The 19,417-nt window shown below is 38.5% G+C and overlaps 1 protein-coding gene across 1 annotated transcript in view; it reads right to left on the bottom strand.

Annotated features, from left to right (window-relative positions):
- Positions 1–19,417, bottom strand: part of EIF2AK3 (eukaryotic translation initiation factor 2 alpha kinase 3) — a 75,933-nt gene that overhangs the window by 46,759 nt on the left and 9,757 nt on the right. Inside the window, exon 2 of the mRNA XM_019757039.2 lies at positions 17,262–17,391. Coding sequence (XP_019612598.2) covers positions 17,262–17,391 — 130 coding nt within the window. The remainder of the gene's footprint in view (positions 1–17,261; positions 17,392–19,417) is intronic.

Genomic DNA, 19,417 nt, shown 5'->3' with positions numbered 1-19,417 from the left:
ATACTGAATCATCATGTCATATTTCTGGATTATGATTTTAGAAGTTCACTCTTAAATAGCTGCTCTTCACTAATTGGCCGCCTATGAGTCATACACATGGCTGCTAACCTTTGCACCCATCTTTGTGAAATCTTCCAGGCTGCACAACGGAAAGCAGATGGTGCTTTTCCTTGAGAGCCACAAGAAGCATTATGTGCATTCAGTTCAGGTAGCAATGACATCACCCCTCACAAGAGCATTACCTCACCCTCCCAGCACAGGAATGAGTCACCCGGATGGTTAGCTGCAAATCTCTTGGTAGAAAAAAATGTAGGTTACAGTGATGAATTTTCACATTCCACTGATTTGTCCCTGTGAGCAGCTATTTGTTCTGATTCGTTGCTCTGCATCTCAAACTAATTGTGTGACTTCAGTCATTTTTAAAGTCCTATTAAAACCAATCTATCCTTCAGCATTTTTTAAAAAGGAAAGCATATCTTTTTTTTTTTTTTTTTGAAAGATTTTATTGGGGAAGGGGAACAGGACTTTATTGGGGAACAGTGTGTACTTCCAGGACTTTTTTCCAAGTTAAGTTGTTGTCCTTTCAATCTTAGTTGTGGAGGGTGCCATTCAGCTTCAAGTTGTTGTCCTTTCAATCTTAGTTGTGGAGGGTGCCGTTCAGCTCCAGGTCCAGTTGCCGTTGCTAGTTGCAGGGGGCACAGCCCACCATCACTTGCGGGAGTCGAACCGGCAACCTTGTGGTTGAGAGGATGCATTCCAACCAATTGAGCCATCTGGGAGCTCAGTGGCAGCTCAGCTCAAGGTGCCGTGTTCAATCTTAGTTGCATGGGGTGCTGCCCACCATCCCTTGTGGGACTCGAGGAATCGAACTGGCAACCTTATGGTTGAGAGGACACGCTCCAACCAACTGAGCCATCCAGGAGGCAGCTCAGCTCAAGGTGCTGTGTTCAATCTTAGTTGCAGGGGGTGGAGCCCACCATCCCTTGCGGGACTCGAGGAATTGAACTGGCAACCTTGTGGTTGAGAGCCCACTGGCCCATGTGGGAATCGAACCACCAGCCTTAGGAGTTAGGAGCATGGAGCTCCAACTGCCTGAGCCACCGGGATGGTCCCCTTAAGCATTTTTTCCCCCTGTTTTCTCTGACTTACCACTTTCTCTATCTGATTTTTTAAATGTCAGAGGTTCTAAAATTTTGGTTGTAGGCTGTCTTCTTACCCTACTCTCTTTCAAGGTGATTGCTCCTCTCAGTTCCCATGACACTAACAATTCTGTTTTTTCCTTCAGCCCAGACCTTCCCTCTGTGAGGGCTAGGCCTGTACATGCAAATGCCTCCTTAACGTCTCTGCTTGGAGTGTTCTCACAGTCATTCTGAACTCACCAGATCTAAGTAAATTCATGTTTTTCCTCTCGATACCTGTTCTTTACTACTAAATTCTTTTTTTGGTCTTTTCATTCCATAAAGCCTTAACTCCTTCAACTTCTCTTAAATCCATCACTTACTTCACTCCATTTCGTCTGTCACTACCCAAATCCAAACTATCACCCCATCTGTACTACTTCTATGGAGTCTCTTAACAAGTCTCCCCACTTCTGCTCTGTCCCTTTTGCAAGCCCATCCTCTACAGTCAGTACACTACAGGAGAGATTGGTTTTGGTAGGATTTTAGGGACTTTTCTGCTTTCTTCCAGCTATTCCAAACTGCTAAGTTAGTGTGAATACTTTATAAATGTGTATACACAGAAATACTTCCACAATTCGAGAAAACTGGCTTATAATACAAATGCCTCACTGAGACAATCCTTTGATTGATCAGCGTCTCATTGAAAGTCTCACAGTAAATGGGAACGCCAAAACCCCTTTCTGTTTTGACTATGGAGGAATCTCTCCCACTGAACATCCTTCATTGGTTTCCCATGCCACAGGATACATTCCAAAGCGCTTCACATACCTTCCTAGACCCTGAAGACCCTGGCCTGGGCCTTCCTCAACAGCTTTATCTCCAATAGCCTCCCCAACTCATCCTGGCTGCCATTCTCACCTTCCTTCAGTTTCCTGAGCATACCACGCTCACTCCCTCTGAAGGCCTTGACTCAGGCTACTTCCTCTTTCCAGAGCAGTCCTTCCCTGCCTCGCTACTCATCTCTTGCTTGCCTAGGCAATTCCTTCTGCTCACATGATCTAAGCTGTGAACATCACTTCTGAGAAACCTCTGACCTCCCAGCTAGGTGGGTCTGGTATCCTTGCTAAGTCTCTGTTGGTTACACCCTTCCTGTAGCAGTTACCAAAACTCAATTACATTATTTGCACTACAATTATTTCCTATCTGTCTCTCCAGCTGGCTCCGCATAGTGCCACGTAAGGTCCACATGGGTAGGGACCTCATCTGTCCTGGGCATTGCTGTACCCCAGCACACAACGCTGCAAGGCTCCCCCCAACCCCCTTCAAGATGAGTTGTTTGTTAAGTTCTCCCACCAGGGTTGTTGAAGAGGCAGTTAAATGGTCACATGTGCTGAGCACTATGCTAAGTTGGCTACCTACATGATGTCTTTGAGTAATTATTCTTGATAAAGCACATTAAGAATTATACTTGTTAGTACAGGAAACACAAATACACTGGTAAGTACTGAGGTATTTCAAAAAACATGAAATATGGGAAAGAGAGCAAGGAGTAAGTCCAAAGACCTGGGGCTGAGGCTCACCTGTACTACATCAAACAAATCTCTGAACTGTTTTGAGTTCAAATTTTCTCATCTGAAAAATGAGAGATTAATAAGAATATTTACTTTTCAAGGATATGTTAAGGATTAAATAAGAATTGGTTTGCTATCACTTTGCAAAATCTAAAGTGTTAATCAACCAATAGTTGTTATGTCGATGTAATGGTCCAGGGCTGCTATTATGAGCCTCTAATTCATGTGTGTGAGCACATATATGTATACTTATTAAAGAGAAATGTTAAAAATAAAAATATATAAATTCATCATGAGCCTTTTTTTATTCTCTATAAGAAAACTTCAGAAAATAACTATGGTTCATTAACACCAAATTTCAAAACTTTGAAAAGAAATTTTCAGAATTCAACTAGTTGCTCCAAAAGTAAATTCAAGGAATAGAAAGCTTAACTATGCCATGTCAGTTATTTCTTTCCCAACCCTGGACCCACAACATTCATTTAAAATCAAAGCCTCAAAACTAAAGAAAGATGAATTCAATGTTAAGAATTAAATATATTAAATGGTTACCAGTCTTTGATTTACCAGAAATCTCTATCAGCCCTATAATGCTGCTTTGATTATAATATATATGTTCTGTAGGATCGTAAAGTACTTTATCACAAAGATAAATAATATTAAGGGTGTGGGGACAGAGCCCCAGAGAGTAGTTTACAGGCTCTTGGCCTCACGTGGAAGGGTGCTTGGCTCGGGTGGTGGATGGCCGTCGGCTGTGGCTGATTGGCCGTCGGCTGTGGCCGGTTAGCTGATTGGCCGCTGGTACAACTGCTGCGGCTAGGGAGGAGAGCCGAGGATTGCCGAGGAGCCGAGCAGAGCCGAGGAGAGCGGAAGAGGAGAGCCGAGGAGAGTGGAAGAGAGGAGAGGAACAGAGTCGAGACAGTGGAGGAGAGTCGTCAGTCGGTCGGTTGGCGGAAAGGCGGACGGCAGGTCGCGTGTCCAGTGGGCCCAGCCTCCAGTGAGACCATAGTGGTATGACTCCCCTACCTATGGCTCCGTGGGTGTTCCTTTTTGGCCTCACCATATCCTGCGTTCTTGTGTGGGGAGCGGGACCAGAGACCCCGGAGGCCGCCCCGCACGACAAATGGAGGAGCGAGCAGGGTCTCCCGCACGACAAAGGGAAACTTCACGGGCGTATTTTTTCATATTTTAATTCTTCAAAAATAATACACTATGTATAGAACATAAAATGGAACTCTTAATAAACCAAAATGAGCAACTGACCAGAGATGCCAGAATTGACTATTTGTGGCTAAAACAAAAATTTTCCAACATTTTTGAGAAAATACTTTTTTTTATTTCCCTGAAAACATTTAAATTACCATGACAGGGAGAGGAAAGGAAGATTATATGCTAAAATAAAAGTGTTCCTGGGAATCATACATCAAAGACTAAGGAAGATGATCTAACATGAGGGATTATGAGATCTTTCAGTAGATCTGACTGAATATTAGTTGGAGAAAGCATCCCATGTGACATGCTTAAAAGGAAATATAGACTTAATAAAAAAGGAAATGCAGAAGAAAATACCAAACCCTCAAGTGATTTGATATTTATTATCTTCAAAGATTGTTAATTAATGCCCAAGAGCAGTGAGATACCAAGCAGATAATAATTGTTTCATTCTCTTTTTCCTTAACCTATAGTCAACCTACAAAACAAAATATGTCAAGGAAAATTACCAGGGTAACTTTTTAAGCATATTTTTCACATTCATGATGAAAAACACAGATTTTAGAAACAATCTCTGCCTTCACTTAGATTAATATATTTATAAAGTATATAAACAATGTGCATGATAAGTCAATTTCTTATAAAACAGGGTCAAATCAATTTCTCACTTGGCAACACGCATGCTGGAATAAATTGGTTTGGTTCACAGCATTGCTTTCAGTCATGCTGAGGGATTAATAAAACAAAATTGAATCAAAGCACTGGTTCATTCCTATAATTAAAAGAAAAGCAATTAACCTAAGCAATTATTTAAATATTGGCTTGCTACGTGATTGACAGTGACTTTTCACAATAAACCACCATCTTAGATGACATAGCCAGGCTTAAAATGTGCTAATTTACATACAAATGAAAAACTGCAAAATGACCCAACATCTTTCAGTATAAGTTTGAAAATCTTTAAAATAGATTACAGATCTCCTTTTAATAAAGCAATACTCAAAAGGGTCTACTAATGGACTCTTGGTGAACAAATCAGTAACCATGGAAAGTGTACTCTTTCCAAAGGCTCCCCCACCTTTGAAGGCCCTTCTTAATAAATGCAGTCTGATGCGGGTGGGGAGGGGGTTGGAGCATCAGGGTTGTCTGTTTTTGCACCTGTCTGAAACAGAAAGGCGGTATCCCTTGGGGAGGAACATGCCTAAAATAAAACAAAACCCCAAACTCTAACTATAGAGTTGTTTGTTCTTTTTAAGAGGAAAAAAAGGCATTTTAACAGAAAACTGAAACAAAAAACAAATATGGTATCTCTAAATAAAGAGGAGACAAAGATACCATCTAAGGACAGACCAGTTATATACACACAATTATAATATGCACTCTAAATAAAGAAAAGGAAGGTCTTTGTGTTTATGAAGGTATTCCAAGATATAGCAAAGTAATAGTTCAAGGATACTATATCTACTTAGATTTGGTAAAGTGTGGTCCAAATGCCACCCAAAGACCCCAAAGAAAATCTATGCTAATATGTTAAAAGCAAAATAAAATTTTAAGACAATGAGGAACCACAGCCAAATCTCCTTAGTGCTTTTTCAAAGTTTAAATCTGCATATAAATTACCAGAGGAAAGCAAATCAGGTTTCATTTCACGTGGTCCTTCTGAAAATTAAAAACAAAATTCTTAGCTAGTATCAAAAGTATTAGTAGGGCACGTCTGTTAAAGCTAACAGAGTACACCTTAGGTTCATCATTTATTCTAACATGCACACTCATTTTTAGCTTGGTTTATGTCAGTATTCTTTTGAGGAGTTTGTAAATACCTAGTTAAGAGGAAAGAATGGCAAATCAGATCTGTGTCCCCAAACACCTCAACCTTCCTGCAGTATACAATTGATTCTAAATATAATGCAAAACACTTGTTTTGAATATAACCATCAATCTCTCTTAGCCTCTGGGAACTTATGTTTTCATTGACATAAACAAAACACCATTAAAGCAACACAATACACTATTTTATATCCCTTTTGGATCAGAAAAGGTTAAAGACCACATTAGAGCAGTAGGAGGCAATGAGATATGCACCTAATGGTAATTTCTGAAGAATTTGTGCTTTATTTTTATAAGAATCCTTAAATGTAGTAAAAGTCCAAAAATTCCTCTAGATAATTTGGGTGTTTTATGTATTTGATGTCACCTGATTCCTGAAATTAGAACAATCCTTATGGATTTAGTCCAATCTCGTAATTTTACAGAGAAGGAAACTAAAGCTTAATTTAGCCAGGTCATACAGTTAATGAAAGAATCACAACCAGAACGCAAGCTCCTGAATCCTAGTCTCTCCTCCACAATATCACACAGCCTGAAAAGTCTTCGCACTGCTTTTACTTTATTATTCCAGCAAAAGTACATGTGATGCATGACCAACCCCTCTATTATTAATAACTGAAAATTATTACCGTGTTTCCCCGAAAATAAGACCTCGCCGGACAATCAGCTCTACTGTGTCTTTTGGAGCAAAAATTAATATAAGACCAGGTATTATACTATATTATATTATTACATAAGACCCGGTCTTATATTATAGTAAAATGAGACCGGGTCTTATATTAATTTTTGCTCCAAAAGATGCATTAGAGCTGATTGTCTGGCTAGGTCTTATTTTTGGGGAAACACAGTATAGTCGACAAAATCCTTTATGCTTCAGCTTCTCATTAGGATAACTGCTGTATAGAGAATACACCTTCTCTGGCCTTGTGGGTTTAATATGTTTCACCTTCATACCACTCTTGATGAAAGCTTGGAGAAACTGATCTTCTAATAAAGGAGTCCCCAAATGAAGCCATGGGTCTGCTCATTGCCATCTGGGTGGCACCTGCTATATATCTCCACACCAGTTTCTCCTGCCTGGTGGACCTCGCCCTTCTCTCTACACCACCCTTTCCTACCAAATGCTGGGCTTCAGACAGAGAAAGTTAACTACTTCTCATAAAAAGTTACAGACCTTCATAAAATATTGTATTAGATACACTTAGAAAAGTATTATTACTCTATGCATCCAATTCAGAGCATTCCAAATAGCAGTTTTTGTTCCTTGTTTTGTAGTATTTTGTCCAACTTCTGAACACAATTTCTAGATGCTGAGCAACACACACCTTGCTGAGTAACAGATGACTCAAGCTCAGAATACAATTCCTCTCCTTGTTACTATGTTTATAATTTTACAAATATTCTTATAATATTTCTATTATATTCTAATCAGCAATTTTCAAAGTGTGGTCTGTGGACTCTTTGAGATGCAGAAGGTCAAACAATTTTCATAATAAGGTGCTATCTGCCTTTTCACTGTGGTGACATTTGCACCGAGACTGTGAAAACAATGGTGACTAAACTGCTGGCACCTTAGTGCAAATCAAGCTCCAAACCGTAGTCCCTGTGTTCTTCACGGTCACATACTCACAGCCAAAAAAGAAGAAAGACAATTTCCCTCAAGAATGTTCTGATAAAGCAATGAAAATTATTAATTTTATTAAATTGTAATCTGAATACATATCTGTTTACTATTCTGCATGACTAATTAGGAAGTATGCTTGAAGCAATTGCACCACGTACTGAAGCATGTCTCAAGGAAAAAGCACTTATGCAACTGAGTTTTGTGCTGAACCAGTAGCTTTCTTCACAGAGATCCATTTTTAACTTGAAAAATTAAGAGAAAAACTATGGTTATGAGACTCGGGTATTTGGCAGACATTTTCTTAAAAACAAACAAAACGAATCTCTCACTATAAAGAAAACATTTGTGATAAAATTCAAGTTTTAATGAAAAACAAATTTGGAAAACTTGTATCTACCAATGTGAGCTTGACAGCTTCCCAGACCTTAAAGATTTTTCTGAATAGATGAGTGGCAATAGTAACAAATTTGATTTTTTAAATACTTGGTGAGTCAACATTTGGAAGATCGTTGTAACTCAGTGAATCAATTTTCCCAATGATGGTAGAAAATCATGTAAGAGTAAAAGACGACAGACGAATGGATGTTAATGTAACAGAGTACAAAACGTTCATTAATATGGTGTCAGATTCACAGTGCAACTGACCTTTAAGAAACTTTCACTTATTTTGGTATCGTGTTAAAAAAATGACCACAATTATCTAAAAAAGCTGCTAAAATACTCCTCTCTTTTCCAACTACTGCATATGTATGTGTCTGGATTTTCTTCTTCATATAGTTCAACTGAAACAATAATGCAATATATTAGATGCAGAAGCAGATACAAAAATCCGACTGTCTTCTACTAAACCAGAAATTAAAGAGAGATTTTCAAAAATATAAAACAATGCCACTTTTTTCATTAAACTTTTTTGTATTGGAAAATATAGTTTTTCTACATAAAAATACGTTGTTTTTGCTATTGTGCAATGCGTCCACTGGGTTTTTAAAAATGAATTAACAAATAAGTCTTTTTAAATTTTCTGTTTTAATTTTTCATATAACTTAAGTATAGGCAGATAAAATCCTGGGGTGGGGGGGAAGCTCTTTGGAGCTCTCAACTTTTAAAAATGTCAAGGGTCCTGAGGCTATAAATTTGCGACACGCTACACTAGGTGAACAGCCCGAGCCTCTAAGAGGAGGTACAGACAAGATGGGGAAAGGGCTCCAGAGCAGACAGAATGGGGCACAGTCAGCAAGCCTAGGTTCAATCCCAGCTTTATCATCTAGTCAGTTTGTGACTTCAAGCAAATAACTTCTCTGCTTCCGTTTCCTAGTCTACAAAATGAGACCAACACATCAACCTCAGGAGAATCACTGGTGAGGATTACGCTGCTAGTAAAGTATGAGGACTGTAGACAAAGTACATCCCATGTGTATTACACTGCTAGAAACAATGTTGTCGTCATTAACATATCTACATAGTAAACACATAGTCTCAAGAAAAGGTCCCACAAACTCAACTCAGGGCAGCAGTAAAATGTAGTAAACCTATCATGCTATCACAGATAGTTCAGTACTTTTAGATTTTGTTTCTTTTCTATAATAAAAAGTATAAAACTTAAATCTAAGTAGTGCAAAGAGGTCACAGGATTCTTCTCTGCATAAAAGGTAGCCAGTGAGCTTTTCATTCATTGTACAAAGGTAACACAGTTTAACTTTTTAAATATGCTTGCCATTCAACATTTCAAAATGTTCTATCCAAAGGATTAGAGATGGGGGGGGGGGTCGGTAGGAAAAAGGATATTTAAAACAAGAGAGCCCTAATAAACCACAGAAAATAGTAAGAACTAGTGAAGATGAGAAAGTTCAACTGTAGTTGAAAAAACAGCTAATATGGAGGCGAGTCCAAGATGGCAGCATAGGAGGACACTGAGCTCACCAACTCCCAAAAACACATTGAATGTATACCTATGTTTACAGTTTCTCCTCCTGAGAAACAACTGAGAGCCAAATGAACAGCTTCTGAACAACATACAGAGAGAGAGAGAGAGACCGCATACAGAAGGTTGGGGAAACATGAGAGCTCTTTAGGAGCTGAGAGTACTCTCCAGGATAAGAGAAACTGGTGAGCAACCATTGTCTATGTTTCCTCCGCACTTGGATAGTGAGCAAGAGCTCTACCCAGGTTCTCTGGCCAAACTGTAGGGTGCTGTAGCACGTCCTCAGCCACCCCTGCCGGACCTAGATCCAGCAGGAACAGGAGGGCGCCATAGTGCACAGACAAGGGGTCCCTCTACCTGGAGATTGATCCAGTGGGTTACAGCAGGGCGCTGCAGGGTGCTGCAGTGCCTGGAGAGGGCACAGAACTAGCAAAGTGCAACACTGTGTACACGCAGGGCTGCCCTATCTGGAGAAAGTGTGGAGCTAGTAGGGTGGTGTGATGCACACACTCAGAGCAGCCCTGCCCAGATCTGGTTCAGGCAACAGACAATTAAAGCAACAGGTCATGCCCAGTGCACTGGACAGACCCGCCTGGACCAGAAAGACAGAAAGTGTGCACAAACCAGGCTGCCCTGCCTGGAACCCATACCTTCAGACCAGGCCACACACCAGGTACCACACCACACACCCCAACTACAACCAGCCTGCTAAAACCATCCGGCATACAGTCTATACAGAAGCCACCTTTTCAAGATTGGGATAGCTGTCTCATCTAACTCATAGTGACAAACACAAAAAGTCAAACAAAATGAGGAGACAGAAGAATACACCCTAAATGAAGGAAGAAGAAAAAAAAACCCAGAGAAAAACTCTAATGAAACGAAGATAACTAATTTGGCTGACAAAGAATTCAAAGAAACGGTCATAAGGATGCTCAACAAACTTGAGAGTAGAATAGAGGCACTCAGAGAGCACCTCAACAAAAAGTTTCAACAAAAATCTAGAAAATGTAATAAAGAACAAATCAGAGATAGAGAGTACAATAACTGAAACGAAGAATACATTAAAAGGAAATGAAAGCAGATTACTTAATACAGAAGAAGGAATTAGCTACCTGAAAGACAGAATAGTGAAAATCACTGAATCAGAACACCAAAATGAAAAAAGAATTTTAAAAAATGAGAATAGTGTAGAGGACCTGTGGAATAACATCAAGAGTTCCAACATTCCCCTTATAGGGTTTCCAGAAGGAGAAGAGAGAGAGAGAAATGGGCAGAAAGTATATTTCCTAAATGTGGAAAAGGAAACACATCCAGATCCAGGAAGCAGAGAGAATTCTAAATAAGATGAATCCAAGAAGGCCCACACCAAGTAATATTGTAATTAAAATGATAAAGGTATCGATAAAGAGACAATCTGAAAGGCACCAAGAAAAAAACAAGTCACATACAAGGGAAATCCCATAAGGCTGTGAGCTGATTTCTCAGGAGCAACTTTACAGGTCAGAAGGGAGTGACAGAAAATATTTAAAGTGCTGAAGAAAAAGAACCTACAACCTAGAATACTATATCCAGCAAGGTTATCATTCAAAATTGAAGGAGAGCTAAAGAGTTTCCCAGACAAGCAAAAACTAAAGGAGTTCATCACCATTACACTAGTTTTACAAGATATATTAAAGGGTCTTCTTTAAGCAGAAAAGATCATAACCAGAAATAAGAAAATATAGGAAAGAAAGAAATTTCACTAGTAAAGGCAACTATATAATAAACACAGTGAATCAGCCACTTAAAAAGCTAATATGAAGGTTAAAAGACAAAAGTAGCAAAATTAACTGTAGCTACAGTAAATAGGGACACACAAAACAAAAAGATACAAAACCTGACATCAAAAACATGGTAAAAACATAGTGCTTTTAGAATGTGATTAAACTTAAATGACTATCAGCTTGAAACAGAGTGCTATATATATACATGGATGCTATATATATATATATACATGGATGCCATAAATATATGTGTGTATATATATGTATATATGTGTATATATACATACATATATACATACACATATATGTATGTGTGTATATACATATACATATATATATATACACACTTCATGGTAACCATAAACCAAAAATGTACGAAAATACACAAAAAATAAAGAGAAAGGAAAGCAATGAAAACACTAAAGAAAACTAGCAAATCAAAAGGAAAAAGATTAAAAAAAAGGAAAGAGATCAAGTGAAGAAGGAAAACAACAAAAAAACAATGAAATGGCAATAAGCACATACCTATCAATAATTACTTTTATTGCAAATGGACTAAATGCTCCAATCAAAAGACATAGGGTGGCAGAATGGATAAAAAAAACAACTATCGATATGTCACCTAAAAGAGACTCACTTTAGATAGAAAGACACATATAGAGTGAAAGCAAAGGGATGGAGAAAGATATTCCATGCAAATAGAAACTAAAAGAAATGGGCAATTATTACATCTGACAAAATAGACTTTAAAACAAAGAATTTAAAAAGAGGCAAAGAAGGACTTTACATAATGATAAGGTGGTCAATCCAAGAAGAGGATATAACAATTGTAAATATCTACATACCCAAAACAGGAGCAGCCAAGTATATAAAGCAAATATTAATGGACATAAAGGCAGAACTTAACACTAATACAATAAATAAGAGTTGGGAACTTTTATGTATTCCATTTCCCTCAATGGATAGATCATCCAGACAAAATTAATAAGGAAATAGGGCCTGAAATGCCACATTACAGCAGTTTGACTAAATAGACAGTGATAGAACATTTCATCCAAAAACTGCAGATTACACATTTTTCTCAAGTGCACACAGAACCTTTTCCAGGATAGACAACATATTAGGCCACAAAACAAACCTCAAGGCCTCTTGAGCCTTGCCTTTGTTCGGCCCGCTCCAAACTCTTTGGAGTGTACTTTCTCTTCTAATAAGGCCCTTGAGCCATTCTCTACTGCTCAGATCCACTATTTCTTTGAAGTGTACTTTTTCTTCTAAACTGCTTTTTCACTACTTTAAAAAAACAACAAAAACAAACAAACAAAAACAAACCTCAATAAACTCAAGATTCAAAGTATATCAAGCATATTTTCTGAACATAATGGCATGAAACTAGAAATCAATTACAGGGAAAAACTGGAAAAAACACAAATACATGGAGGTTAAACAATATGCTACTGTACAACCAATGGATTAAGGAGGAAATTAAACAGAAAATAAAAAACTATCTTGAGACAAATGAAAAACACACCTTTAAAAATGTATGGGATGCAGCAAAAGCAGTTCTTAAAGTTCATTGCGCTGCATGCCTACCTCAAGAAGCAGGAAAAATCCCCAATACACGATCTAACTCTACATCTAAAGTTAACTAGAAAAAGGAAAACAAACAAAACCCAAAGTAAGTAGAAGGAAGGAATTAATAAAGATCAGAGTGCAAATAAATGAAATAAAGACTAGAAAAACAAAAGAAAAGAAAAGTGAAATTAAGAACTGGTTCTTTGAAAGGATAAATAAAATTGGCAATCCTCTAGCAAGACTCATGAAGAAAAAAGAGAGAGAGCTCAAATAAAATCAGAAATGAAAGAGGAGAGATTACAACTGATGCCAGAGAAATACAAAGGATTGTCAAAGAATACTATGTACAATTATATGCCAACAAATTGGACAACCTAGAAGAAATGGATAAAGTTCTATAAACATACAATCTTCCAAGACTCAGCCAGGAAAACAGAATCTAAAGAGACCGGTTACTACCAATGAAATTGGAGCAGTGATTAAAAAAAAAAAAAAAAATCCCAACAAACAAAAGCCCAGGACCACATCGCTTCACAGGTGAATTCTACCAAACATTTAAAAGAATTAATGCCTACCCTTCTCAAACTATTCCAGAAAATTGAAGAGGAAGGAATGCTTCCAAACTCATTCCATGAGACCAGCATTACCCTGATACCAAAACCAGACAAAGACATTACAAAAAAAGAGAATTATAGGACAATATCCCTGATAAACATAGATGCAAAAATTCTCAACTAGCAAACTGATTCAACAATAAATTAAAAGGATTATACACCATGACTAGGTGGGATATATACCAGGGATGCAAGGGTGGTTTAACATCTGCGAAACAGTTAATGTGATTCATCACATCAACAAAACCAAGAATAAAAATCATATTATCATCTCAATAGATACAGAAAAAAGTATTTGACAAAATTCAACATCCGTTTATGATTAAAAACTCTCAACAAAGTGAGAATAGAAGGAACCTACCTCAAAATGATAAAGGCCATACGTGACAACCCCACAGTTAACATCATACTCAATGGTGAAAGTTGAAAGCTTTTCCTGTAAGATCAGGAACAAGACATGGATGCCCACTGTCACTATTATTCAATATAGTATTGGAAGTGCAAGACACAGAATCAGACGAAAAAAAAAGGAAAGGAAGAAGTAAAACTGCCACTGTTTGCAGATGACTGATAGTATATGTGTGTGTGTGTGTGTGTGTGTGTGTGTGTGTGTGTATCCCTAAAGAATCCACCAAAAAATTAATAGAATAAATGAATTCAGTAAAGTAGGATACACAATTAATATACAAAATCCATCACATTTATATACACTAATAATGGTCAGAAGGAGAAATTAAGAAAACAATCTCATTCACAATTGCATAAAAAAATACCTAGGAATAAATTTTACCAAGGAGATGAAAGACCTCTACTGAAAACTATAAGACATTGAAAAAGAAACTGAAGAGGACACAAATAAATGGAAGGATATACCATGCTCGTGGATTAGAAAGATTAATATTGTTAAAATGACCATACCACCCAAAGTAATCTATAGATTCAGTGCAATCCCTATCAAAATACCAATGTCATTCTTCTCAGAGCTAGAACGAATAATCCTAAAATTCATATGGAATCACAAAAGTCCACAAATAGCCAAAGCAATCTTGAAAGAGAAGAATAAAGTTAGAGGAATCATGCTCCCTGATTTCAAACTATTCTAAAAAGGTATGATAATCAAAACAGGATGGTATTGACATAAAAACAGATACGTTGATCAATGGAACAGAATAGAGAGCCCAGAAATAACCCTCACTTATATGGTCAATTGATCTATGAAAAAGGAGGCAAGAATACACAATGGAGAAATGACAGTCTCTTCAACAGTGGTGTTGGGAAAACTGGACACATACACGTGAAAAAATGAAAATGGACCATTCTCTTACCCTGCATATAAGAATAAACTCAAAATGGATTCAAGACTTAAATGTAAGACTGTAAACCATAAAACTCCTAGAAGGAAACATAGGTAGTAAACTATTTGACATCAGTGTAAGTATATGGATATGTCAAACTTGAGCAAGGGAAATGAGCGAAAATAAAGAAGTGGGACTTCATCAAATTAAGTCTTCTGCACAGCGAAGAAAACCTCAACAAAACAAAAAGACAACCTACTGAATGGGAGACTAAATTTGTAAATGATACATCTGATAATGGGTTGATATCCAAAACACAGAGGGTGCCAAAAACATGTATACACATTTTAAGAAAGGAAAAAACTGTATTAAAATTGTAATACTCAATATATACTGCTAACAAAAGATGAATACAAGTCATGTGTATACATTTTTTGGCACCCCCGATATATAAGGAACTCATATAACAAATAATACACAAACTAATGGAAAAATGAGCAGAGGACATGAAGAGACATTTGTCCAAAGAAGACATATAGATGACCAACAGACATATGAAAAGATGCTCAACATCACTAATCATCAGGGAAATTCAAATCAAAACCACGGTGAGGTATCACCTCACGCCAGTCAGAATCGCTGCTACCAAAAATTCAACAAATAACATGTGTTGGCGAGGATGTGGAGAAAAGGTGTGGAAGATGTGCACTGTTGGTGGAACTGCAAACTGTGCAGCCACTATGAAACACAATATGGAGATCCTTCAAAAAACTAAAAATAGATCTACCATACTATCCAGCAATTCTGCTTCTGGGTATTTGTCCAAAGAAAGCGAAAACATTAATTCAAAAAATATTGCACCTTTATGTTTATTGCAGCATTATTTACAATAGCTAAGATATGGAAGCAACCCCGGTATCCATGGATAGACGAATGGATAAAGAGGTGGTGCATATATACCATGGAATATTACTCAGCAACAAAAAAGGATGAAATCTCGCCATTTGCAACATGGATGGACCTACCGTAGAGGGGGTAGTATGCTAAGTGAAGCAAGTCAGACAGAGAAAGACAAATACCATATGGTTTCACTTATATGTGGAATCTAAAAAAAGACAAGCCAACACAACAAAATGAAAACAGACACACAGAAACAGAGATTAAAGAACGGTTACCAGAGGGGAAAGCGTAAGAGATGGATGAAAAAGGTGAAGCAGAATATATTCAATAACGTTGTGGTAAGTTTGCATGGTGACAGATAATTACTAGAATCAGAGGGGTGATCACATTGTAAGGTATAAAAATGTTGAATCACTATATTGTACACCTGAAACTAACATAATATTGTATACCAACTGTACTTAAATTTAAAAAAATTTAATGGAAAAAATCCCAGCTAATATAACTGCTATTTATGAGAAAACTTCAAAGTACGTCTAGCTGCTTATAATTCAAACACAATCAACAACACTCAAGTTATTACAACTATTTGAATTCTACTGTCATACCATGCAATTTACCTTGTGTGCGTGTCTATATTTTAGCTTGCAAACACACACATGCTTTGTACCACTACAACACACTGTAATATTACCTCAGATGCAAACAGCTTACAATCTTCTGATTTTGCTGATCGTCTTTTCTGTCTAGCTTAAAAATAAAGCAAAATATGCATACCCAAGCATAACCCCAGCAGAACACAAATAAATGAATGTTTAATTTCAGTAGTGATCGTTTGAATATTTTACCTGATTCAAAATTTTTCATGTCATTTAGAATCAAACGGCTGCTTGTTTTAACAATTCACAATATACCAGCAGTTCACTATCAACAGATATTTTCAGTATACCGTCTGATCAAGGCTTAGCACACAGCAAATGTGGAGATGAGGCAGTGCCCTCTCCCTAAGTACCTGCCTGGGAGTGCCAGAAAAAAATCCAGGCTAGGTTTACTGGAAAGCAGGTGGGTCACTTAGTAGCAGTTTTCCCATCAGAAAATTTGATTATCACTAATCAGGTCATTCAAGCCCCTCATGTTAGGTTTCGTCTTTTTCAAACTTGATACTAGCTAAGAACCTTTTTGAAAGAAAATGACTGATGATGACAGAAAAATAGAGTACCCTTGGGAGCAGCCCACAGGAACACGTTGATAAGGTAGAAGGCTGAGGGTAGTCTAGAAAACAGGTGACTGCTTCCATGTCAGCAGTGACAACTCAAAAGAGGGACTCATTTAAAATGGTTTAAACAAGCAGATAAAGCTCCAGAAAAGGAGTGAGACTTAACCTATCAGAGCCAAGACTAAAGGTGAAGAAAATAAACTTCCCTTATTTACTTGCTCCCCTAACCTCATCAAGGTTGACAGTACCTTTTTGTTATTTAGGGAATATGTGACAATAATAACCAATGATGACCATGTTATAGCTAAGATAGTGAATGAGCTATGCTGACATAGCAGATAGTATCCTTAGTTACTGATTAATATGATTAATTAATTTAATGCCCAAAACGGTGGTAAGAAGTGGGTAATATTACTACCTCATTACAGGAGGGGAAGTGAGGAACAGAAAAGTTAAGTACAAGTAACTGCCCCAAGGGGACATACTTTGTAAGAGGCAGGCAGGCCTCACACCTAGGCAATGGGGCCCTGAGCCCCAGCTCCATGCAAACACATACTATTTCATATCAGTAATTGCTCATTATAACTAGTTTTCCAATCAACATTTAACAGAAAGCTCTTACCTCTGGTTTGCTAAGGCTGGACGAAACCAAGGAACCAGATCCCACGTCCAAGTCCCATTGCTTCTTGCCATGATTCTCAGGATCCAAGGCAGCAATTCGCCCATCTAAAGTGCTGATAATCACTAGTGATCTGTAAATTTAAAAATTAACAGGACAAAGGTTAAAAGATATCTAAGATAGTGAGCACTGACTCCAACCCCGTGAAGGAAAACCAGCCCCTCCCCAGGCCTCTCTCTGTAGGAGAGAAGCGGGGCCTACCTTCTCACGACACTCAACTGTCTTGCCACCACTATCTGGCTTTAGCCTTCCAAGACAATTGCACTATGTCCTTTACCTGTTATGTCACATATGAAAAGTCCCAGACTCCTAGGTCACCCCTCATTCCCACACTCTAACCCCATATGGAACTCAACATTCCCTGCTTTGTCCTTTTCTCCTACCTTTCCCCAACTCCTGAAGTCTTTCCAGGATGTTCATTTTCCTTCTCGCTCTAAATAGAAACCTGGCTCTCCCTGAGGCCATTGCCTCAGAAGCCATGTTTTCTCCATAACCCTTGACCACTGGGCCTCGTAATGGGGTAGGTGGACCTTGCCCCTCCTTATCATTCCCAGACTACTTTTTTTCTCTTCTCTCTAAAAATCTTCAGATTGTTCCATCTGAAGATGGAATAATCCCTCCTAGTAATTGTCTACTGCTCCTTGGGTCACCAGCCCCATTCCTTGAGGATTGCAGTTTCTGGTTTACTGTGACTATTAACAAATTCTTAGGTTTTCATGATTTGGCAACCTTGCTTCAGCCACTCCCATGGTCACACTCTTGTGATTACCAATCACAATGTCCCTGATCCACGGAAATGTCAAGCATCCCACCACCAGCCACCAACCCCTTTCCAGCTCACTTCCTCTGCTTCCCCAACTCCAACAAACCTGACCCCACCAGACCCTACAAGCCATTGGTCAGCCCTCCTTTACCCAGACCTGCACTACCGTTACGCCTTCACTTCTTCCTTACCCAGTTTCAATTCCATAGCCCTTCATTTTAAGCACTTCCTTTCTTGCACTGTCTCTCGCATGTCACACTTGACTGGCAGAGCTCCAACCCTGGTTAAATTTAACTTTCGGCCTTTTCTCATTCTTGCATCTGTGCAGTTGAATGTGGCTGAAGAAAAACATAGTCGTGCTGACTGGTCTCATTTTCATCATGACCACTCACCTCAAACAGGCCACTCATGATACTTAACAATCATATCCACACTCCCCTTGTCCATCCACTGGCCCACTGTCCTAAGGTACCTATTTCATTTCTCCTTTCTCCTCAAACTTCTGACATCAGCTCTTCCAAGCTCATGCACCTCAGGGACTGTGTTACCTATTTCTCTGAGGAAAACAAATATGTAACCAAACGAGATTGTTGCCCACCATCACCTCTCTCTGTTTCTCAGCACCTGGGCCCACGTATTCTCCCTTCCCTCCTGTCACTGCAGGTGAACAGTCCACACTCACCACCCACACTTCCTCCTAGGCAATAGCTCTCTCCCGCATACACACATCAGGACTCACTCCTGCAAATCTCTCCTCTTACTCTCACACCAATTCAATTATTCCCTCTCTACCAGGGCATTCCACTCAGTATTCAAATCTGCTATTATTTCCCCCAACTTAAAAACCAACCCAGATTAAGCAGAATCAACCACTTACCCCCCTCCAGCTTCCAATTCCTTCCTTCCCGCTTTCCAACAAAATTCCTTGAAAGAATTGTTATGTACTTTGTTTCCAAATCCTCTCCTCCCCTTGTCTTGAACTATTTCTAATCAAGTGTTTGCTTCTACCACTCCACTGAAAAAGTTCTTGTTGGAGTCACCAATGACCTTCACATTGAAATAGGCTGTGGTCAGGTGTTGCTTCACCTGACCAGCTACTTCTGCCCGCCACGAAGCACACTCTTCACGCAGTTACCAGGACACCATACTCTTCTGATTTTTTCCCCTTACTTCTGTCCTACTCTTTCTCATTTACATTTTCTGGTTCCTCCTCATTTCTCCTCTCTTAAAATATTCTCTACCTATGTGTACTTTTCTGGGTGGTCTTATCCAGTCTTATAGCTTAAAATACCATCTACATGCTGACAACTCCCAAATTTTTATCTCTGGTTCCAGG

The sequence above is a fragment of the Rhinolophus sinicus genome, linkage group LG05 (genome assembly GCF_036562045.2).
Source record: "Rhinolophus sinicus isolate RSC01 linkage group LG05, ASM3656204v1, whole genome shotgun sequence".
Classification (NCBI taxonomy): domain Eukaryota; kingdom Metazoa; phylum Chordata; class Mammalia; order Chiroptera; family Rhinolophidae; genus Rhinolophus; species Rhinolophus sinicus.
The sequence above is the reverse complement of the archived record's forward strand: the minus strand, read 5'-3'. Positions and strand labels throughout refer to the sequence as shown.